Raw genomic sequence first — 24,828 nt, forward strand, 5'->3', positions numbered from 1 at the left:
CGGGAGAAGGCAATGGCACCCACTCCAGTACTCTTGCCTGGAAAATCCCATGGACGGAGGAGCCTGGTAGGCTGCAGTCCATGTGGTCGCTACCAGCCTGATACAACTGAGCGACTTCATTTTCACTTTTCACTTTCATGCACTGGACGAGGAAATGGCAACCCACTCCAGTGTTCTTGCCTAGAGAATCCCAGGGACGGGGGAGCCTGGTGGGCTGCCGTCTATGGGGTCACACAGAGTTGGGCATGACTGAAGCGACTTAGCAGCAGCAGCAGCAGTAGCTTAGTCTCAGACCAAATAGAGCTAGGGAAGCAATATGGAGAAGCCACCCAACTCACCCACACTCTGATAAATCCTATTTTAAAACATAGAGTTATGCTTCAGTTATTCAGAGATCAGCTTTCCAGCAATTGTCTGGAAGAGGGCCAAATCTGGAAGTTAAGAAAAGGAAACACCTCTCTCTCTTGCAGGAAAAGAACTTTTGAGAGTGAACAACAATGAAAATATCTCAAGATACCATTTTATATAGAGTCACTGTCCTATTTACTGATGGGAAGAAGAGGAAGAAACCAAATCTCTCATTGGCTGATTGTGGATATAAACACCTCATCAATCATTACCTGGCGCCATAAAGAACACAAGAAAGGAGAAAAGAGTAAAAAATAAACAGTAAAGTAGAAAGGATGAGAAGAAGGATCTGAGTGGTTCAAGAGGCAGATGAGAAGAGGAGCAGCAGTAACAGATATTAGAAAAGGTGATGAGAACATTCCAAAGAGAGAGAGAAAAAAAAAGAGAGATCACCTAAGTAGAGACCCTATATACCTCAGCAATCTTTTGGGACTTTAGGTTATGGCCAAGGTATGGCATCTGATGGCCAGTCATCAACAAAGGATTTCATTAACCACTGTATTCCTTAAGAAGGTAGGGAATAAATACATTTTCAGAGAATTCCTGTTAAAAGGTGGAAGAAAAAAGCACTGCTATTTTTGAAAGGCAGCACAATTAAAAAACCGAAATAAAGCCAGACAAAGAAGCCTGGTTACATCACCATTGTTTCTGAAGGGACAGTTCCTGGGTTAGACTCCCCGTCCCAAGGACTACCCCCATCCCAAGTCTTCTAGTAGAACCCGCAAAAGGAAGCAGCCCAGGGCAGCCCTCAGGCATTATTGCAGCGCCCCCAGTCGCTGGAGGTTCAGGGAAATCTCGACTGCGTTCCCTTCCAGGTCTTCGGGCTGGAGCACAAATTAAGGTAATGGGATTCCACGCGATTTGATTGGGGAAGAGACTAAAAAACTAACCCCCACATTTTCAACTGCAGTAAATATCTAAGTATTTTTGCTTGCTGAGGAGATCCCGGGCACTAAAGCGTTTGGAATTGAAAACATCCAAGCCCACTTCGGTTGGCTTCCTGTTCCTCGGGGGAGTGTCTTTAAAAGCACCTGCCGGCATTAAGTTTTGCGCTTTCGGAAAGAGGCAGACCCGGTGCGCCTCACAGGGAGCCTTTTAGAGTTTGGACTGAGAAATTGTGTGAGTGGTCCCAGGAACGTCCATTATTAACTCCTCATTTCCCTAGTGTCGCCGCTACGACGACTCGGGCGCAGTCGGGCCTCGGGAAAGAGCCCGGAGCCCGGGAGGGCGGTGGGCGTCCGGGCTTGCGGCGTGGTGGGGTTACTCGGCAGCCCGGCGCTCCGGGGAAAGACCCGCGGGGCGGCGGGCGCGGGCGCGGGGCGGGGACGCGGGGTCCGGGCCGGCCGGGGGCGCCGTCGGCGGGGCTCGCGCAGCCGCACTCGGCGAGCCGACTCCGGGCTCCTCCTCCCGGCTCCGTAGTAAGCATGGCGGCGGCGGCGTTCGCGGTCCCTCGGGTGAAACAGAAAGCGGGAGCTACGCGGAGAGGGAGCGAGGAGCGGGGCTGAGGCGGCGCCGTCACTGCCGGGAAACCACCCCAACAGTCAGTGCGCCGGCGGCTGCGGCGGCCCCGAGAGCTGGCTCTGCCGCTGAGGTGGAGCGAGGACGATCAGGAACCCGAAGAAGAGGCACCGGGGTAGCCGCCTTCCTCCGCCTCAGAGCGGCGTGACTCGGAGGTGAGAGCGCGGGCGCTCCCTTCGGGAAAGGCGGGCGTCGCGCCCCGGGGCAGGCGTCACGGAATCCGTTAGGCTGAGTGTGAAGGGCCGGGGCACCGAGAGGGGGTTCGGGCCCGTCGAGGGGCGCGGCCCACCCCGTCCTGGGGGCGCGCGCTCTGCCGAGCGGGGGGAGTGGGCCGCGGGCGGGACGCATCCGCTTGTCGGGCACCTGCCGGGCCCCAGTCTCTCCGGGAGGCGCTCGCGGGGGCGCGGCCACGGCCCCGCCACCAGCCCGCGGAGGCGGCGCGGGGGCGCGGGCGGTCCGCCCTCCGCCCCCCCTGGCCGGCGGCCCGCGGCGAGCAGCGCCGCTCCTGGCGGCGCGGGGGTCGAGTGCCGGAGCCCTCCAGGAGAGGATCGCCGAGCGTCCGCAGCGCCCGGGCTTGTGGCCGCCCGGCGGCCGCCGAACTTGAACGCCCCTCTGAAGAGACCCCCGCGCCTGTTGGGGTTCAAACCTCGAAAACCCGCCCGGGTGTGTTTGATCTTGTTTGGCTGGTCCCGGTACCTGGCCGTTCCTTCAGCGGGCTGAGTTAACCACCTGTTCAGTCGCGGGGGGGTTGGACTCCAGGCTGCAGTCCTCGCCCTGTTTAACAACCTGGATCTTTGAACTTTTGACACGGCGGTGGAAGGACGTCATGTGTTAGGTAAAGGAAAATGAACTCATAATTTAGCCGTAAAATCGCGGGCAGAAAAGGGGCTATTTTAATTAATGTAAGTCGTTCTTTTATTAAACTGTTAGCGTTAAAAAAAAAAACCTTGGGATTTTTTTTGTAGGGGTAGGGGGTGGATAATGGATAGTGGGGGTGCTAGGAATCGTAAATTCGGGATTTTCTTTTGTGAAATTTCATGTAAGTTTCTTTGGACACCTTTGCGTCTGAGCATCTATTAACTAAGAATACCAGGCTGACAGGATTTTTTTTGACTCTGTAAAGCTCATGTGCATGTAATTTGTGGACTCGAAATTGAGCGGCAAAACAATTTTGCTGCTTTCCGTGTTTTTAGTTCTTGAAAGCAAAATTGGTTTTTTTCTGTACTATAAGAATGAAAAGTTGAACTGTTACTATAATATTTTATCACCACGATAGTACCAGCACTAGTGCTAAACATATGCCACCCAGGAGTTGGAGCCATATGTTAGGCAGAAACTAATTGAGTCTTATGGCTATGATCTTGTATTTGGATAAATATTTAGTTTTCGTGTATTTGCTAAATCTGTAGTTCTTGCCATCGTGTAAGCTTTTAAATCACCTAAAAATAGTCCAGAGAAATGAATCTCCTGCCTTTTTGATATTTTCTCGGTTGATTTGATTTTGCTCAAGTAATGAGATAAAAGTGCACACTGAGACAGATGGTGGACTTAAAACAGTGATAAAAAGGATTGGTTGTAACACATCTTCTATAATGTAGTGCCTAAAATTTTGCTTTCAGCTTCTTAACCCACTGATAATTCTTGCCATCACCACTTATACCAGTTAGTGGGAAGAGAGGGTACTGACTTGACAGGAAAAAAAAATTTTTGTTAAAATTTTTATAAATAATTTTGTTTCTGAATTTTAGCACTATCATAGTAAATTTTATGAAATTTTCTTTTTTCCTTTCAGAGAACATGTCTCAGTTTTCTTGGGTAGGTTAACTGAAAATTTTTTTATCTCAGGCTGGCTGCTTTTAACCACCTGTATGCTTCTGAATGAACTCCCTCTTTTTCCATTTTGTCTGAACCCTCAAAAATCATTGACTGTTTAGGAAAAATTAACTGCTAGTTAACATTGGTTTCAATCAAACATAGGGGTAATTTACTTCTCCCAAATTAATGGTATGCATTCAAAAAAACAGATTTAGGATTATCTTTTGATGTCATCTGTGTCATCACTTTCCCCCTTTATATGAGTAACTGAAAGCTGATTTATTTTCTCCTGCATTTAATAATTATGTTCTAATTTTTTAAGTTCTATGGTATAATATTGAGCATATTTTATTACTGATTAAGAAAAAATTTCTTCCTCTTCTCTGACCAGCCAGGCAGAGGTCAGGATTGAGAGGCTACAAAACGCAGAAAAGAACAGGGATGCATGATTAATATTCTCATCATCTTTAGTAGCTTTACTTGGGTAAAGAGCATTTAATTTATGTTTTTAGTTTAGATTGATGGTTAATAGTTATGTCTGTTTAAAAAATATTTGTATATTTTAATGTGTATATACCCAAGGCTTGTGCATCTTCTATTTTGCCTGTATTTTTAAAGTACAGTTTGATGAGGTAATCTAAGGTTTTTTTTTTTAAATGTTCTTGTTGCATTTTTCTATGAAAATGAGTCTAGATGATGTCTTTGAGAATGATGTAGGGCTATGCATATGATTTCCAGTTTTATTAGCCAGGTGATCAAAAGATAAATGATTGCTTTTTTCCCTCGAGCAGTCTCTAGCAGATTTCAAATAAATTCACAATATTGTAAATCCAAAGGTTTAGAATGCTCTGCCTGCAATTCCACTGAGTCTTTTTCAGTGCTTCTGTTTATCACATTGCAAAAAGAAAAAGAAAAATGGCCCCTGTGGATATCAGTGTCGAGAGCTGCTTGCTTGAAAGAAATGAATGACCAGTAATGGTGAAAGACAATTTTTTTTCACCTGTTTTGAGAGCTTTTAGTATTTTCTTAATATTTTGGCCTCATTTTATTTCAGAGTGTTATGCTGTGGCCTCCTTATCCCTTGATCTTATCTCCATCCTCCCACTGTGGTAGTTTTGCTTTACCTTTCACATATACTTTATAAGTTTGTGGTGTAATCTATGGTCTTACATCAAGTTCCTTTGTATGTGTCTTCCTTTGATATTTCCAATCACTTATCATCCATTACCAGGCCTCAGGCTTTTTTTCCTCAAGATAGAGAGTTGCATGTGTCATCTCTGGGGAGATGACATGCTCAGACGATGGTGAGCTATTAGAGTGGGGATACAAAAGCAATGGGATGTGTTTCCTTCCTTCAAGTAGTTTACAGACTAGTTGGGGATACTAGACTAACACACAAGAAATCCTTAACAAAAAATACAAGATGGCCTTATTAAATTATGTGGTAAGGACTGGAATTTAAAGGAAAGTGAGGCTACTGAAGGCAGGAATGATCCTGGAAGGCATTCAGAAGAAGTCAGACTTGAATCTTAGGAAGGATTTCGGGATCAAGCAAAAGGAAGGACATTCAAGGAGACCAGTCTGAGAGGGTAAGTATCAGGAGGAAGATGAAAAGAAGGTTAAAGACAAGATTTTGGCCAAGTGCCAAGACATGGTCAAGAAAGGAACAGGCAGGGCTGGACAGGACAGTTTGCCCGTATCATTGTGAAGCCATCACTGGAAGAGTGCTGCATCTACTTTGACATATTAATAACTTAAGCTTTATGTTTGAAGAATAGCTTATATATTTTATATGTGTGTGTTTATAGCTTAGATCAGGGATCAGCGGACTTTCTGTAGAGTGCCAGATAGCTAATACTTTAGGCCTTGTGGGCCACTTATAGTCTCTATTGAATATCCTTTTTTATTTGTTTCTTCCAATCGCAGAATTTGACCAGCGGGCCTACTTTGCTGACTGTTGGCTAATAATTGGCTAGTTAATTGTCCATATAGCACATAATGTGAGCTGCCTTACATCATTTGTCTACATGGTTGTTTTGTGTGTTTTGAGTATCATTTATCTTTTTCCATATGTTAAGATAAAAATAAAGAGAACATGCAGAAATAACTTCTATTGTAATTGTTATTTTGTGACCAGACTTCTAGCAACTGCCTAGACTGAGTTTCACAACTAGGAAGTGAAAGAAGAAAAGCCTTTGAGCTAGTCCTTAGAGCAGTGAAAATAGCTACTCCAGGGCTTGATTTAGAATCTGTATAAGACTAAGTATATCAACTGCCTATTCAGGTTGTACATATTTTAAACTACAGCTGTCATTGTAGAAGCCTTGGCTAGGATGCTGGTGGCCTGCAAATGACAATTGGGGAGCAGGCAGCAGGAAACAGCGTCTGTAAAAGTAGTTGATGAGGAGTTAGTAAAGAGTAGAGCAGTTGCAACATCCCTCAGTAACTCCAAGAGTCACATAATTGACATTCACATTGATGAGCTTGAGTCATCAAGAAAAGATTGTATCACATGTAGATTGAGGCAGAGAAAAAAGACCTAGACGTCTCTTTTAAAATATTTTCATTATGATTGTTTAGAGATAAGTTACAGTGATTTAAAGGGTAAGTATCGGTTATTTTGAAGATTCCTCTACATGAAATACCTCTTTTGAAGTTTCTAAATTTATAGGTGTATGTTTCGGCAGTTCTGTTTCCTTCAGCACATTGTGTTTCATGTACCATTACCAGCTAAATAGTGGTGCTTCAGGTTATGATTGCATGAATAAAATTGGCTAGGGTTACTCTGTATTTTGTCTTATCAAGAAAGTAAGAATATAGCATGAGAGGTTTCTTTGAATCAGTACATTCTGTATGTCAGAGATAGCATTAGGTGTTGGGAAAAGTAAAGATATATAAGATGGAGAGCTGTCTGGGTAAAATCAGTAGAGTTTCTTTTTTTCCTCTTAAAAACATTAAAAGCAGACAAAGCAACAAAACCCCCAAACTGAAGTTAACTCTTGCCCTTTTACTTGTACTAGCGTTTTCCATGCTTTGTGTATGTGTGTACTGTTTTCGGTTTTAAGGCATTATAGACCTTTTGAACTAAATTTCAAGCCTTCGTGAATTGCTACATAATAAAAGTTCAGCTTTTTAAATTTCACTTTAAGGAGAAATTAAAAATTCACTTTGCCACCCCACTTTTGTCATAATTTGAAACAGCTTCATTATTCCAGCTGTTTCCGTTTCCTAGATAGGAGATAAAAGTACTTTGGATTTTAGTTCCAACTTACCCTTATTGGCCATATGATTTCAGATTAGGTGTTTTTTTTTTCAGTCTTGGGTTCCCAGTTCTTAAAATGGAGAGTAATATATATCCTGTTTTCCCCACAGAAATATTGTGAGCATCCAAAGGGATGTTGGAAACCATGGTGGTATTAATGTACCATATGTTTTTACATTAATACTACTACATTGGAAGCAGTGCAATCTTTTTTTAGTAAGACCAGAAATCACGAGTTCAAGCTTTATCCTCCAAAGTTCTGTAAATAATAGTATTCCAGTAAACATTTGGTTTACTCAAAACTTTTAACTGCCTTCTTGGCATAGACGGTGCACATTTTAAAAGCTTTCTTTCCATTCTTATTAATCTTTCATTGTCCCTATCCAACGCCTGTGTTCCTCTTTGCAGGAGAATACTGATCTACTCAAAGGAAATTCAGCTAGTCTTTTCACAGTGGGATAGAAATATGCAAAAGTGAATTCCTTATGTTTTTTTTTTTTTTTTCCAAGTAGATGACTATTTCTGTATGTATAGTAATAAGATCCACTTGAACTCTGACTGGAAAGTTGATTATATTTTTTAAAATCCTATATAGACTGCCAGATATGTGGTGGTACTCTGATTTTACAGATGAAACTATTCTGATTGACTTCCATCTCTTCCTGCCTCACTTCTTGAGATTGCTTATGTGCTAGTTGTTAGAAATACAAAATAAGTATGATATGTGCTTTGAAATAAACCTTGGTGTAAAAGATCTCTAAATTTGACAGATTGTTAATCAGCCTCTATCAAAAATGTCTGAAAGTCACCGTGTTCTGCTTTCCTTCTTCAGAATCCACATTTTAACATGTATTTGAACAGAATAATTTGAACAATTTAAGTAATATCTTAGTGAAATCCAATTCCCTAGTGAGGAGGAAAAAAAAATCTGCCTACTTCTCTGGCAGTTCTAAACAGATGTTTAAGTACATTTTAAAGCACAGTTAAGACTTTTCTTTAAAAAGTAATTATATGCTTTCTTTGCAGGAATAGATGTCAAATACAACTGTGTACTTTTGTTGAGATCTGGCTTGAAGGGAGTAATGATTTCATTTACTTCAAAATCCATTTGTCTTAAGATTGGCTTAAATAAAAATAAAAGTGAAGACATAATTTTTTGTGATTTTTATTATGTTTTCATTCTCTAAATTTTTTGGTTGGCTTGTGATAGCCATTCTTTTTTGTTTTCCAAAGATTTCTTTTTTTTTATTAGAGTATAGTTGATTGACAATGCATTGTTAGTTTCGGGTATACAGCAGAGAGATCAATTATGCTATGTTATGCTATGTTATGCTAAGTCACTTCAGTCGTGTCCGACTCTGTGCAACCCCAGAGACGGCAGCCCACCAGGCTTCCCCGTCCCTGGGATTCTCCAGGCAAGAACACTGGAGTGGGTTGCCATTTCCTTCTCCAGTGCATGAAAGTGAAAAGTGAAAGTGAAGTTGCTCAGTTGTGTCCGACTCTAGCGACCCCATGGACTGCAGCCTACCAGGCTCCTCCGTCCATGGGGTTTTCCAGGCAAAAGAACTGGAGTGGGGTGCCATTGCCTTCTCTGGAGATCAATTATACATGGATCTATTCTTTTTCAAATTCTTTTCTCATTTAGGTTGTTACAGAGTATTGAGCAGTGTTCCCTTGCTGTACAGTAGGTCCTCGGTGGTTATCTATTTTATATATAGCAGTGTATACATGTCAATCCCAAACTTCCATTGTATCTCTCCCTCCCACCCTTCCCCTCAGTAACCATAAATTCATTCTCTTAAGTCTATGAGTCTTTTTTGTGACAGCCATTCTCAATCACAGTTTCATTCTTAGACTTGATTTTTTTCTATGTCATATTTTCATTTGCAATATATATTTTCCCTTACATTTTAGTTAGTAGTTTATGAAATATATTTTTGTTTCTTCTGTATTAGGACTAGCTCTTTCCAATACTTCAGATCATTATTCCTCAAATGCCATAGTGTCCTAGAATTATATTTTTTTATCAATTACTTGAACCTGGCCAAAACTGGTCTAATGTGTGTGACAGAGTAGAGTTTGGGTAGAATGTGTGGGCAGCTGTCCCTCTATCTAGTTCATCTTCAGGCTGCTTCCAGACTGTTCCTTCAAAAATACAAATTTATTTAAATCATTGCTCAGTTTTAGAAATTAAACTACACTACATTTCCTGCTGTGTCAATTATAATGTATTCTGTCTTTATCTTCAGAGTTTGTACTCTGATATCCCGTAGCTGGGCTTCCCGGGTGGTACAGTGGTAAAGAATCTGCCTGCGGTGCGGGAGATGCAGGTTTGGTCCCTGGGTCGGGAAGATCTCCTGGAGAAGGAAATGGCCACCCACTCTAGTATTCTTGCTTGGGAAATCCCATGAACAGAGGAGCCTGGCCGGTTACAGTCCATGAGGTCTCAAAGAGTCGGACATGACTTAGCAACTAAACAATAACAAATTCTTTGACTATATCTATTTCCCATCACTTGCCAGCTTTGTAGTATAAACAGCCTGTGTTTTATGTTAGGCAGGTATAGGTTGTTATACCTTACTGGCTGTTATGAACATGAACATATTACTTTACCTTAGTTTCTTATGTTAAAGAGGGGTAATACAGGGATCTGTCTCCTAGAATTAGCTGTTATAGGGATTAAAAAAGAAAGAGCCTATTAAACATGGCAAGTAAAATACTTGCCATGGGATACATATATCTAGACCTTTGATAGGCATTTCTAGTCATTGTTAGGTATCCAAATTCTTGTTCTCACCATTTACTTATATATCTATCATTTGTTAAAAAGTTTAAATGTTTTGGATACTTAGAATATGAATGTCACAGAAATCAACATTGTATTCCTTTTGTGTAGCAATTCACACACTTGGATAAAAAGGAAAGGCATATAAAAATATTTTAAAATGAAAAGTAAATAAAATACCTCTTCTCTTATCTCTCTTTTCTTGTGTGAATCCTTTCTGTAGTTTAGTACTGAACTGCTGTATGCTTCCCCAGTATGCTCAGAATATCATGAATGTGTATGTAACATACTGTAGCATGTATATATATATTTTAACTTGCCTGTCTCATCTGTTAGACTGAACTCTGTGAGTTTGAAGAGTACTTCACAGGTTGGCAATTTTGTTTTGTTTTTTTCTTGTAAAGGAGCAGATAGCAAGTATTTTAGGCTTTGTGGCCATATGAACTTTGTTGCAACTACTTAACTGTGGTTTAGGAGCCTTAAAAATAGCCAGAGATAAATTGTAAATATTAGATATAACCGCATGCCAATAAAAGCTGGCAGGAGGCCAGATTCAGTGCACAGGTCTTCGTTTGCTGACCCCTATAATGCGGCATACCTTTTGGCTGGCAAATGTAAGGCACTCAGTAAATGATAATAATTATTTATGTATTAAATGATTTCTGTATTCTGTATATTATTGTAAACAACTTTATATATATTAGTTTACTTAATCCTTAAAACGATTCTTTGAGGTAGATATTATTGTCATCATTTTTAAAATGAAGAAACTGAAGCACAAAGAAGTTAAATCATATAAGCATTTTTGCTTAAAATCATATAACTAGTTAGTGAAAGATTTGGGATTTGAACCCAGCATCTGACTCAAGAGCCTAGCTTTGAATCATACCAGTTCTGATATGTAGAATTCCAGGAGTGTAATATTGATTCAGTATTAGGAAATATATTAATGTAATTCACTATATTAATAGGTTAATGGGGGAAAGTATGTTTCTCTCTTTGATGTTAAAAAAAAGAAATCATTTTCTAAAATTCAGTTATTCCTGACAACTTTTTATCAACCAAAAATAATCTTGTAAAGAGAGTACCAGAAACCTGTATTAAATGTCATAGTGAACTGTTAGAGTACTTTCATTAAAAGAAAGGAACATTGGTCAAAGTAGCTAGTACATTAAGAAACAAGAAAAATAACCTCTAAATAACGGGGAAGAGGAGTGAGGTGGAATATATTATGGTTACTGTTTGCAATTGATATGATTATCTACTTAGAAAATATGAGAGGCAACAGAAAATTATTTGAATCAAAAAGAGATTTCAGTAAATCAAGTTGCTATTGGATAAACTTAGATTCATTAGCTTTCTTATAAACCAGCAATAACCAACTGTGAAAAACAGTAAGAAAAGTAGAAGCTTAAATTATAAAATACTTAAGAAATTTTTAGAAATATGTTGTACCGTCTGAAGAAAAAAAGTACAAGAAGATCTTAAATTGATAGAATAGTATATTTCTGAATGTGAGAACTTAATTACCAAATTATTCAGTAAAGACAGTGTAATCCTAATTAGAAATCCAACAGAATTTTTAAAATGGGATTTGACCAACTGATGTTTCAAGTTTTGAGAAAGAAAGTGCACCAGAATGGACAGTTAAGTTTCAACATGAAGCATAACAAAAGGGAATTTACCTTTTGTTTTCAAAGATAAAAAACAGGCATTGAAACATGTATAATATCGTATATGAAACGAATCGCCAGTCCAGGTTTGATGCATGATACAGGATGCTTGGGGCTGGTGCACTGGGATGACCCAGAGGGATGGTACGGGGAGGGAGGTGGAAGGGGGGTTCAGGATGGGGAACACGTGTATACCCATGGCGGATTCATGTTGACGTATGGCAAAACCAATACAATAGTGTAAAGTAATTAACCTCCAATTAAAATAAATAAATTTATATTAAAAAATTAAAAAAAGATAAACATACTGTAAAATTATAATTATTAAGAGTTTGGAGTAGGAATGAGCATGTTGATCAAAGGAACAGAATAAGGAATTCAGGAGGAGCTCCATGGTTACAGAAGAATTTATTATATGATAAACAAGTGAGTAATGGAAGAGCTAGTCTATAAATGATGTTAGACAATTGGCTGTCCTGTTGAGGTAAAGATAATTAAGTACTCACTTTGTGGCACTCTCAAAACTAAGTTCCAGTTGGACTAAATACATTCAGTAAGTAAAAAATAAAATGGCAAAAATTTTGGAAGACATGAATTTAAAAAAAATTTCAGGGCAGTGAAAGCCATTTCAAATGAGATGTCAAACTTAAATGGCATTAAAAAAGACAAGCAGTGGTGGCCTGGGCTAAAATATTTGACATGTAATAGACAAAGTTAATAGTCAAGGTATACAAGGTGTGCCTACAAATCAACCTGGTAGAAAATGAGAAAGGATGTAAGTAGGAAATTCATAAGAGTAGAAATGTAGCCTATACAGTTTTGAAGAGATACTCAAACAGCAATAATAAGAGAAATGTAAAACATCGATGAGATAAGATATTTTTAAATCTTTGCTAATTGGCAAAAATTGGAAAACCTTAGCTAAGTATCAAATTGGAAAGTAGCCACTCAAACTGTTGAACAGAGTATGAACAGTTTTATCTTTTTAGGGTAGAAGTTTAGTTGTATCTATCAATTTTGAAAGTGTATACTTCTAAACCAAAAGTTTCATTTCTGTGTATCTGTAATACAGAAATAATATCATAGGTTCATAGAGAATATTACATGATTTTTCCTTGAAGAAAGGGAAATACATGAAGAAAGATGAAAGCATGTCGTGCTCATCGCTGGAATAAATTACAGTGTACCCCCCTGGTAGAATATTAGATAGTCATGAAAAAGGATGGAGTAGATACAGATACACTTCTTTAGAAAACTCTTAAGACATTTTATGTGAAAAAGCAAGACACTTACCAGTCTGTACAGTTATATTTAAACCACTCCCCTAAACCTCATCCAGGCTTCCCAGGTGGTTCAGCAGTAAAGAATCTGCTTGCCAAGCAGGAGACACTGGTGCACAGGCTTCAGTGATTGCGTTCCCAGGCTCTAAACCACAGCCCTGATAGTTATGAAACATGAGCTTAGCTGCTCCGTGGCATGTGGTATCTTTCCAGACCAGGGATCGAACTTGTGTCTCCTGCATTCACTGAGCACCAGGGAAGCCCTGGCTGTGTCAAGTCTTAGTTGCATCTTGCAGGATCTTTACTTGTGGTGCACAGACTCTCTAGTTGCCATGTGTAGGCTCAGTTGCCCTGCGATATGTGGGATCTTAGTTCCCTGACCAGGGATTGAATCTGCATCCTCTGCGTGGCAAGGTGGATTCTCAACCACTGGACCACCAGGGAAGTCCCAAATTACATATATTTTTAAGAGTCATTTTTCTGGAGTACCATTAACATCAAACAGGGTAATTTAATTAATTAGTCTTAGGAAAAATATAATCTAACATCATGTACTTATTGTTAGATCTGTGAAATGTTTGTTTTGGGGTTCTGATAAGAAATAATAAGATTTTACATAGTGATTTCTGTGACTTTCATCTTGGTAAGTTTCACTGCAGGGGAATTTTAAAATGCTCCCCCTCCTCTTTTTTAATCTAATGTACCATGAGGTAGCACAGAATCGGACACAACTGAAGCAACTTAGCAGCAGCAGCAGCAGCAGCAGTCAAGTTTAGAAAGTAAAAAGTCCAGACATTGGAAAAAAAATAGGATCTAAATTGGAAAAGTAACATTTTAGGATATCAGTTCAGATGAATTAGTAATTTGGATAAAAGTCCAAGTTCAAGCAGAATTTCTTGAAATTTCCCTGAAAGGGTATTTAGATAGTTTATTACAGCTGGATGTGACTCTGTAGTTGCCTTGAGAAGTTGTGGCTTCTTGAGACTGTTCATTTTTAAATCAGAATTTTGATAAAAGTGATATAACCATAGCCACATTACAAAACAGTTATACTGTAATTCCACTATCTTAATATAGTTGCTACTGTAATTTTAATACTTTTACCTAATGTTTATTCATATGTATATTTTCAAGTAATCCTAAAATGTAGATTTAAATGTACTAAATCTACCTTGGAGTGTATAAAAGTCTTGTGATTTCATGTGTGGCCTTGGAATCCTATAATTTTTAGTTTCATTGATTTAGACAAGGCAAAAGACCAAAAAAACATATTGGATTTCTCAATATATTAATAAATGTACATAATTTTCCTGTGTGTCTGTCAGTTACACTCTGGCTGTAATCCAAGTAGGATCTTTCTTTGTATTTTCCCACATACTTTTTGAACAAGTAGAGCTGAAGTTTCAAACCCCCAGCCAAGCTTATTTCCATGAGTTATCTACCTTGGCTTCTAGGTCTCGACTGTTATCATTATGACAGCAGCATCATTAAAATAGAACAAATTCATGTCGAATGGATGGCTGTTAATAAGGTTAGGAAATAAAGTGTATGCACAAGGAAACTAGTACAGCTTCAGAATTATGACAGGGACTGAGTGAGAAAACAGTACTGTTTCTAAACCTAGTAGTGTTGTCACTGAATATCTCCTCCCCCCACCCACCCACACAAACTCATATCTTGAAGCCCTAAACCTCAGTGTGATTGTTTTTGGAGGTGGAGTCTTTGGGAGATTATTAAGCTTAGATGGGGTCATGAAGCTGGAGCTCTCATGATGGATTCACTAATTCTTATAAGACACAGAAGAGGGCAGAGCTTTCTCTCTCTTGGCCATGTGAAGATACAGCAAGAGAGTAGCCATTCGCAGGCCAGGAAGAGGGCCCTCACCAAGAATCTGTGCTGGCACCTAATCTTGGACTCTCAGCCTCCAAGAACTGTGAGAAATGTGTGGTGTTTAAGCCACCCAGTCTATGGTATTTTGTTCCAGTAGCACAAGCTAAGACAGTAATTGGTATGATAAGTAGAGTGCAATGGTAACATATTTATCTAAAAATGTACAAGTGGCTTTGGAACTGGGTAATGGGTAGAGTTTGGCCACCTCATACGAAGAGTTGACTCATTGGAAAAGACTGATGCTGGGAGGGATTGGGGGCAGGTGGAGAAGGGGACAACAGAGGATGAGATGGCTGGATGGCATCACCGACTCAATGGATGTGAATTTGAGTGAACTCCAGGAGTTGGTGATGGACAAGGAGGCCTGGTGTGCTGCAATTCATGGGGTCGCAAAGAGTCGGACACGACTGAACAACTGAACTGAATGGGTAGAGGCTGGACAAACTTTTGACGTATGTGCCAGAAAAAGTTGTGTTGCAGTCCATGGGGTTGCAAAAAGTTGGACGCAACTGAATGGAACTAAGGTCCCTAGCATGAAAAGACTGAGCTGGGGAGAAGGAAGGGCAATTTGACCCATGTTAATTTCACCTACTTGGAGAAGGGGCGGGAGCAGTGGAGAGCAGTAAAAGTCACTGTTTCTTTAACATTTTGGTCTTTGAATTACTCCCACTTCTCATTTCCCCCAGTAGGAGAACACTAAGCCCAATCAGGTATACCTTGCAAAGAGGACAAATAACCCTTGGACCCACAGTAACTTTGACCCCTCCAAGAAAGAAATGATGAGAATCAACATTCACTGAGATCCTACTATGGGCTAGATGTGGTCCTAAGTGCTTCGTATGTGATGGTAAGTGATACAGGCAGCATTCCTGTGAAATAAGCAGTGTTCTCATTTCAATATGAGGACACTCCAGCTCAGAGAAAAAAGTAACCTGCTCTAAGTCACAAAGAACTTACTTGTCAATCACTTGTTGCAGCATCCAGCACCGGCGAGAATAGAGCACTAAGTGGTCTCACCCAGCTTAGTTCTCCCCATGAAGTGTTTTGGAAATCTGTAGAATTTATCTTCCGGTTTAACCATGTACGTGTTGACATATATATCAGGTTATATTCTTTAGATTTCTCTTTCATGTGACAGGTGGTATTTCACATTTATTTTTTATCTGTATAGTTAGATTGCATTACCTGTGAATTTCAGAATAGGAAAGGGATATCTCAAAACATGTGATTATATGAAGGTAGCCTCTGAGTCTGAGGACCCCGAGAGCTACTGCACTAACTAGTTACTCCCAGGTTCGTGGAGCGTTGCCTAAGTTTTGCAGGCAAATTCTTTACCGATTGAGCCACCAGGGAAGCCCAGAATTGTCATTAAGGGACTGCTAAAGGCAAATAGTGAGAGCTTAGAAAGAAGAGAGGAGAGCTGGAGGAGAAAAGCTCCATTATTTTAGAGAATTCATAAATGATCATGAACAGAATGTTGGTAGAAATATAGACTGTAATGGCCATTCTCATGAGGTCTCAGATGAGAATGAGGAACTTGTTATTGGACAATGGAGAAATGGTGATCCCTGTTATAAAGGAGTGGAGAACTAGGCGGTGTTGTGTTCATGTTCTAACATTTTGTGGAAAGTGAAACTTGTGAGTGATAAAACTAGATATTTAACTGAGGAGGTTTCTAACCAAAGTGTTGAAGGAGTGGCTTGATTCCTTCAGACTGTATAGCAAAATGTGAAAAGAGAGAAATGAATTGAAGAAGGGTTTGTGAAGCAGAAAAGAACCAGAAGTTAAAAAGTATTTGGAACATTCTCAGCCTATCCAGGTTGCAAAAATGAGAAAGCACCTTCAGAAGAAAACACCAAGAGTGTGGCTCACCAACCATTTAATAAGGATATTAGTGTGGACCTGAGCCAAGGACTTAATCAGCATCTCAACAGAAGCTAGGAAGAGATGGAATTATACCATTAAAAACACTGCCAGGTGGGGCTAAAGGGCCAGGTGTGAGACTCAAGGAAGCAAGGAGAATGCAATGAAGGAAGGCTTTAAACATGTGTTACTCTTCAAGAATAGAGAAGTATCCCAAAGGATCAGGGTCATCAGGGCAGAGTGCACAGGCCTGAAGGGCAGGGTACCTCCACTTTGATTTCACAGAATGGAACTTCTGCCTTGCAGAGCCACATGGGCAAGACTCTGCCAAGCGAAAGGAATATCTTTGGAAGTGATAGCACACCCCTTAGGGTCCAGAGGGCAGAGCCTGAAACCAAAGATATTATTCTCTGGTCTGAAAAATCTAATGGTATTTGCCTTGCTAGATTTTGAACTTCCTCAGGACCTGTCACCCTTTCCTTCTGATTTCTTCCTTTTGTAATGAGACTGTCTATGTTAGGCCTATTTTACTGTTGCAGTTTGGAAGCATGAAACTTAACAGGTTTCACAGGTTCACAGTGGGAGAGGAATTTTGTGTCAGGATGAATTGTACCTCAGGTCTCACCCAAATCTGATTTAGGTGCAATTTTAGACTCTGTGTTGAAATGAGTTAAGCCTTTTGTGGCTATTGGGATGGAATGAATGTGTTGTTTGTGTGTGTGTGTGTGTTTAAATTTACATGAAAAGAGCCGGGGGGATGGGGGGCCCAGGGGCAGAATTTAGTATGGACTAAATGTTTGTGTCCTTCCAAAATTCATATGTCATAACCCTGTACCATTATGTGTTGATATTAAGGGGTAGGGCCTTTGTGAGGTAGGTGATTCATGAGGGTGGAGCCCCTATGATGGGATTAGTGCCCTTTAAATCCAGGAAGAGGAAGAGAGACCAGAGCTTTCTCTCTCTTGGCTTTCTCTCTCTCGGCCATGTGAGGGTACAGAAAGAAGATAGTCCTTTTGCAAGCTGGGGGAAGGGCCCTCACCAAAAACCTGACCATGCTGGCATCCAGATCTTAGACTTCCTACCCTCTAGAACTATGAGAAATAAATGTCTGTTGTTTAAGCCTCCCAATCTGTGGTATTTTGTAGCAACTGGAGCTAAGTTTGCAAGTGTTTTTTTTCCATTTCCATAGGTTGCCTTTTCACTCTATTCAGTGTGTCCTCTGATGCACAAAAAGTATTTGAGGTTGATGTCCTATTTGTCTATTTTTGTTTTTGTAGCCTTTACTCTTGGTGTTATATCTAAGAAACAATTGCCAAGTCCAGTGTCTTGAAGCTTTCCCCCTGTTATCTTCTTGGAGAGTTATGGGTTTCACATTTGGGTCTTTAATTCATTTTGAGTTAATTTTTGAATGTGGTGTACAAGACAAGGGTTTAACTTTTTTTTTTTTTGGCATGTGAATATGCAGTTTTCCCATCACTGTTGAAGAGACTGCCCTTCCTTGTTGACTGGTCTTGGCATCGTTGTCAAAGATCATTTGACCATATACGTGACAGTTTGTTCCTGGGCTCTCTGTTTTATTCCATTGGTGTATTGTCTTTATGCCATTATCACACTGTTTGATTACTATGGCTTTGTAGTATGTTTTTTGAAATCAGAAAGTTTGAGTCGTCCAACTTTGTACTTTTCGAAATTATTTTTCTGTTTTGGATTCCTTGTGATTCCATAGGAATTTTAGAATGAATTTTTCTGGGAAAAAAAAAAGCCATTGAGATTTTGATAGAGATTACATTTGCTCTGTGATCTTCCCTGGTGGCTCAGAGGTTAAAGCGTCTGCCTCCAATGCAGGAGACCGAGGTTCAATTCCTGGGTGGGGAAGATCCCCTGAAGAAGGAAATGGTAACCCATTCCAGTATTCTTGCTGGAGAATCCCAAGGATGGAGTAGCCTGGTAGGCTACAGTCCACGGGTCACAAAGAGTCAGACACGACTGAGCCACTTCACTTTCACTTTCACTTTTCACTTTCACATTTGGTCTGTAGATTGCTTTGGGTATTACGGACATCTTAACAATATTAAGCCTTCTAACTCTGAACACAGGGTATCTTTCCATTTATTTGTGTCTTCTTTAATTTCTTTTAGCAATATTTCATGGTTTCAGAATACAAATCTTTGTTCTCCTTGGTTAGATTTATTCCTAATTAGTCTTTTTAAAAGTACCTGAAACATATCAGATTGTTTCAGTTAGTGTATAGAAATGCAGCTGATCTTTGTGCATTAATTTTTGCATTGTGTATTTTTACCAAATTTATTTGTTCTAAGTTTTTAAAAAAAATCTTTAGGGTTTTCTACATGTAAGATCCTGTCATCTGTGAACAAAGATAGTTTTACTTATTTATCCCCAATTTGTATGTCTCTTATTTCTTTTTCATGCCCAGTTGCTTTGCCTATGACTTCTAGTACTGTGTCCAATACTATGAATAGGTGTGGCGAGAGTGGGCATTCTAACCTTTTTCCTGACTAGAAGAAAGCTTTCAGCCTTTCACCACAGAGTGTAATGTTAGCTCTGAGGTTTTCACACATGGCCTTTAATACGTTGAAGTAGTTTCTTTCTGTTCCTAGTTTGTTGAGTATTTTTATCATGAAAGTGTGTTGAATCTTATCAAGTGTTTTTTTTCTGCGTCAATGGAGGTGATCATGTGTTCATTTTAACTTTAAAAAATAATTGTATTGAAGTATATGCAGAGAAGTACATACATAGCATACAGCTAAATTTATAATACACTGAACGTGAAGTCGCTCAGTCACGTCCGACTCTTTGTGACCCCATTGACTGTAACCCGCCAGGCTCCTCTGTTCATGAGTATTCTCCAGGTAAGAATATCTTCTCCACCCAGAGATTGAACCCAGGTCTCCCACATTGCAGGCAGATTCTTTAACCTCTGAGCCACCAGGGAAGCTTATAACACACTAGTAATTACCATGTAACAGCCTCCCAGGTCAAGATGTAGAACAGTAGCAGCACCCCCAAAACTGCCTTCCTGCCCCTCCCGGTCCCCATCCTTTCTTCCTTTCCAAAGGCAATCACTACCTGATTTTTAATACCAGACAAATTTAATTGGTTTTTAAACTTTCTATAAATTGTTCAGTATGTACTCTTCTGTGTCTATTTTTCATTCACATTGTATTTGTAAAATTCATTTTTGTTCTCTGTATCACTAGTCCATTAAATTTTTATTGCTGTATAGTAGTGAGTTGGATGAATCAGATACAGTGTTCCATTTACTGTTGAGGGACATTTAGATTATTTACAGTTTGGGGCTATTAAAGATGAATGCTGCTGTATATACCTTCATGTACTTATCTTTTGATACACATGCTCATGCATTTCTTTTTGGTGTATACTAGGAGTCTAATTGGAAAAGGCAATGGCACCCCACTCCAGTACTCTTGCCTGGAAAATCCCATGGACGGAGGAGCCTGGTAGGCTGCAGTCCATGAGGTCGCTAAGAGTCAGACATGACTGAGCGACTTCACTTTCACTTTTCCCTTTCATGCACTGGAGAAGGAAATGGCAACCCACTCCAGTGTTCTTGCCTGGAGAATCCTAGGGACGGGGGAGCCTGGTGGGCTGCCGTCTATGGGGTTGCACAGAGTCGGACACGACTGAAGTGACTTAGCAGCAGGAGTCTAATAGCTGAATCATAGCCAGGTTATAGAATATTCATATTCATGTTCAATTTTGGTAGATAATATCAAACTGGTTTCCAGAGTGATTTTTATGAGTTTTCATTCACATTCCTTATGATTGTGTCAGTTGCTCTGTAGCTTCACTAATACTTGATATCATCAGTCTTTTCCATTTTTATCATCCTAGTATGTGGTAGGCATTTCATTGTGATTTTAATTAACTTTTTCTCAATAATGAACTTGAGAATCTTCTCATATGTTTATTGGTATCTTGAATTTCTATTTTTGTGAAGAGTGTATTCAGGTCTCATTTCATTTTTCTTTTTTTTTTTAAAACTCAATTTGTTAGGAGGCCTGAATTTGCTAAATATGTGCTCTTTTACAGTTATATATGTTGTAAATATCTTTCATTCTGTGGCTTGCTTTCTCATTCTCTTAAAGATTTTTTTTAATGAATCATAGTACTTAATGAAGTTCAGTATGTCATTCTTTTACTTTATGATTTAAGAAACATAATTTATACCCTGTTTAAAAAACCTTTCTCTGTCTCACAGTTATGAGATTTTCTTTTGTGTTATCTTTAGGAGCTTTTTGTCTTACCTTTTGCATTCAGATATGCAATGTATCTGGCATCAATTTTTTAAACATTGTTTAATTTGACAGTAGTTAGAAAAAAATTTGCAGTAGTACTGCTAGACATTAAATTACTATCACATAGACGGTCAAATATTGACATATAGATAAAGAGAGTGATATGTTGGAGCCATCTTGTACTTATGTACAAAAGTGATTATTAAAAATTCAGGCATTTTCAGGTCAGTTTTTAAACCATGGTGGCTTGGAATGGACCGTGGGGGAATGTGTATTCATTCCATAGAAATTAGCAAGTGTGACAAATCACTTCTCTTTTTTTTCGCATATCAAATTTATTTAAAAAAAAAAAACAAGTGAAAATAGATGCATAATTTAAAACAAATGGGTATTTGTGGTCACAAAATGAGAACATAGGAACTGAGTAGTAGCAAAATTAAAAGAAATTGATTGAAAGAAGCTGACAGGGCAGGAATGAAAGGAACTTTTAGGTTTCCAAATGCAACATTTTAGTTGCATTACTGAAGTTTCCAGTTTGCAAGCTGAAATAAAACCAACTGCTTTGCATGTAGTGTGAATATGGCCATACAAGAAAGCAATCCAAGAAAACTGCAGGGGGCGAGGGTTTGATACCGGTCATGGAACTGAGATCCCACATGACGTGCAGCACAGCCGTGATGGATAAGTAAAAACAAAATTCCATTTAAGAAAGCTAAACATTTTGACCCTACTGAATTGTAGACTACTACAAGCGTCCAACAATGTTTATTTTACCTTTCAGTATAGATTTGATAAAATTTATGATTGACCTCAGTTGTGCTCATTTTGACATGTAATTTGCTGACATTGGTTGATGTTATACATGGTAGATTGATACTACCTCAAATCTTTTACTTTTTATTAAAATATATAACAGGTGATACTGTGTACACAGTTAAAGTGTTCTAAATGTATGAGCTTTCATCACTGAAATGATTTGGCTTATTGTAAGGTTCTTAGGAAGAAACAATAAAACCAGAATGACAGAGACCAAAGCCAGAACTTAACATTTGAAGTTTCTTTTTCTAATCCTGAAGAAATTTTTCTACCGTTTTGCTCTGAGGAATCAATAAAAGATTGTAGTTCTTGTGTAGTTCCTAGAGACTGATAGGGTGATGAGAGTTAATTGTTTCTTCATAAACACCTTCTCGGCTCAAATTAAAAAGAATCAGTGATAGAGTTGCCTCACTCAGTCATGCATTTTAATTCTTATTCCAGGGTTTAGCTAAAGTAGTGGCAGTTAAATTAAATAAATGGTATGTAGAGATGGAAGGAATAGAGAGACAGACAAGACAGACATGGCATTTAAATAGAAGCTCCTGATAACGTATCTTGATTTGCTGTCTACATTGACAGATGTTTGGTAAACAAGAAATGTGTTTCCTTAAATGATCTGTTGACAGAAAAAAGAGTCAGAATATCTCTTTATCTTGAATGCGTTGTATTTTAGTGTATTTTTAAGGATGTACATACAAATGGCTATATATTTTTGTTTTTCAGAGTTGGAGGGTTATCCGGTATATTAATGTCTTACTGATAATGGCAGAACATCCACCACTACTGGATACAACTCAGATTTTAAGTAGTGATATTTCTCTTCTGTCTGCCCCTATTGTAAGTGCAGATGGAACACAACAGGTAAGGAAACTGAAATGTTTATTTCTGATGTCTAGTACACATGTATTTCTTTCAGAAGAATGCAAAATTTAGAACAGAATGAGGCATCACAACAATGGGTTCCTGTTAATATTTTAAAATCCAGTTCACACTGTTGTTCTGGTTTCATAGGAAAATGAAATGAGACTGTTTTTGAAGCTGCTTCTAAAATGTCTCACTAATTAATCGTTCAATTTCTTGTGTTTCTATTTAGTTGCCACTGAACTTGTTTTTAACATTTTACTTTAGGCAAACAGTGTACTAGTCCCTGAACGTTTTTTAACTAAGTTTAACCTTGTGCCTCAATGGTTATTATAGATCATTACTTCAAATCACTATGAAATCATGATTTAATTATATGATTAAATGACTGCCTGCATTATATTAAAATCTTTTCTTCTCACCAGAATCCCCCTCCCCTCTAAAAGCAAACACACAATTCCTGGTGTGTTTTTCTCCCAGGGCTTTATAAATAAAGTTCTGTTATTTCGTTGATGCCTCATTCCCTCAGCAGTCCTAAAGGGATGAGAATGATGGGCTTTCATAAGTACCTGTGATGTGCCAAGCGATGTACTTAATTCTCACGGCTACCTTGTATGGTCTGGATTTTAATGTTGTGAGTAAGGAAACAAAGATTAAGGACATAATAAATAATAATGAGAGAAGAGAAGGAACAATTTGAGTTCTCACTATGGGAAAAAACATGTGCTAAGAACTTTATGATCTTATTTAATTTTTTCAGCAATCCTGTCCCTATTGCAGATGAAACGAAATGAGTTTCAGAAAGGCCCAAGATCACACAAAGCTTTTTTGCTCCATTATTCATATTGCTTCCTTGGGAAACTAAGAGAAATATAATTGTATTTTGTTACTTTATAAACTTAGTATCTACAGTGGGCAGTTATTTGCTTACCAGATAACGAACTACTCTGTTCACTTTGCTATTGAAAAATTGAGTGGTGAGCTTTTCTGTTTTGAATAAACGTGGTATGAAAAGTATACACTGGTTTTTATTTTCACATGTGCTCTGATAGCTTTTAGCAGCAACTTCATGTCACTAAAGTTGCTTTTTATGATAAAATTCAAGTCTGTTAAACAGGTTTTTTTCTCCCTTAAAAATAATAGATGTGGCAGATATTCGTTTACTTTAAGGCTCTGGGAGTGCCTTTTATCATTGTTGCCTTAGGCAAATCACTGGCTTCAAGTTGTTTATAGTGTAATACAAGAAAGAATCTCTGAAGCAGTTAATTACAGTACACTGATGTAGCTCCTATAGTGTATAGTCTGTTAAAGGGAAGACAAAAGGCTGAATCAAGACCAGAATGCCCTCTTAAGATTTCTTTCTTTCTTTTCTTTCAAAAGGAGATTCTTTTGGCAGAATTTTTCTTGAGATCTTACGAGCACCATGGCTAGCATATAGTAGTGATTGTGTAGACGGATACAGAGAAAGGAGCTGGGAATAGAAGAGCTTACTAGAGCAAGATTTGAAGGATCGGGTGGAGTCAGTAGTTCTAGAAGACAGGTTTTTATGTAGGCTTTGAAAAGTCAGGTGTCAAGAGGTGGAATAAAGCCTTAAATTCTAACTAGCACTCTTTGCTAGTTAGGGGAGAGATATCAGTGAATGGAATGAGCATAGGATTGGTCGATAGATTTGATTTGGGTGACTTAAGACAAATTACTTCACTTCTCTCTGAGAGAGAGGTAATAATAACTGCTTACAGTAGGTGTACCTTTGAGGGTGAAATGAGCTTCAGTAAATATTTGCTGAATTTGAATTGAAGCACTCGATGAATGCTTAAAAGACTGAAGAAACTCTATAGGTATGTCAGTCAGGACTTAAGTCAACAGATATAGTAAGCTGAGAAATAATTACAACTGATGCTAAGTATAGGTGTAACAAAATAGGCCCATAGCTATGGTAGACTGTAAGGAGCTGAAGCTAGCAATAAGTAGGTAACAGTTGACAACACACCCCTCTGTCTTAACTCAGGAACTTACTGCTGTGCCAAGCATGGCCAAATTAATAGCTTGCCTCTCGTGATATGACACCACCGGGTTGGTGCCCAGAGTAAAGAGGCAAGCTGAAGACAGTTCCTGACAGAAGGAAGTCTCGTGTACATGCATGATGTTAACAGTTTAGGATAACAGATAGGTTGTGCTTTGTCTTTACTGTCTTGGGAATATCATTCTGTTTCCTCTTGGGAATGTGAGATGATTTCTGTTCTACCTCTTGAGATCAAATTAATTTTCTTATCGTTGACCATCCAGATTATCTAAAATACTCATCAATATTTTCTCACTTTTTTATAGCAAATGCATTTTATACAATGTCACATACATAGTGGGTCTTTTGGCTTATGAA

The 24,828-nt window shown here is 38.9% G+C and overlaps 1 protein-coding gene across 11 annotated transcripts in view; it reads left to right on the forward strand.

Moving 5' to 3' along the window:
- Window positions 1–1,041: 1,041 nt before the first annotated feature.
- FNDC3A (fibronectin type III domain containing 3A) overlaps window positions 1,042–24,828 on the forward strand; it is a 114,941-nt gene continuing 91,154 nt past the window's right edge. The window contains exons 1-3 of one of the 11 annotated variants that reach the window (XM_086329054.1): window positions 1,390–1,527; window positions 15,318–15,478; window positions 22,311–22,448. In XM_086329054.1, coding sequence (XP_086185180.1) covers window positions 15,476–15,478; window positions 22,311–22,448 — 141 coding nt within the window. In that variant the 5' untranslated portion in view covers window positions 1,390–1,527; window positions 15,318–15,475. Of the gene's footprint in view, window positions 1,250–1,389; window positions 1,528–1,823; window positions 2,082–2,407; window positions 2,829–15,317; window positions 15,479–22,310; window positions 22,449–24,828 lie in introns of those variants that run through there. The other 10 variants (XM_086329057.1, XM_086329055.1, XM_086329056.1 and 7 more) reach the window with 10 other exon arrangements.

Source organism: Bos grunniens, chromosome 12, assembly GCF_055505025.1.
Source record: "Bos grunniens cultivar Pamir isolate PY7600 chromosome 12, Bosgru_T2T1.0, whole genome shotgun sequence".
NCBI lineage: Eukaryota > Metazoa > Chordata > Mammalia > Artiodactyla > Bovidae > Bos > Bos grunniens.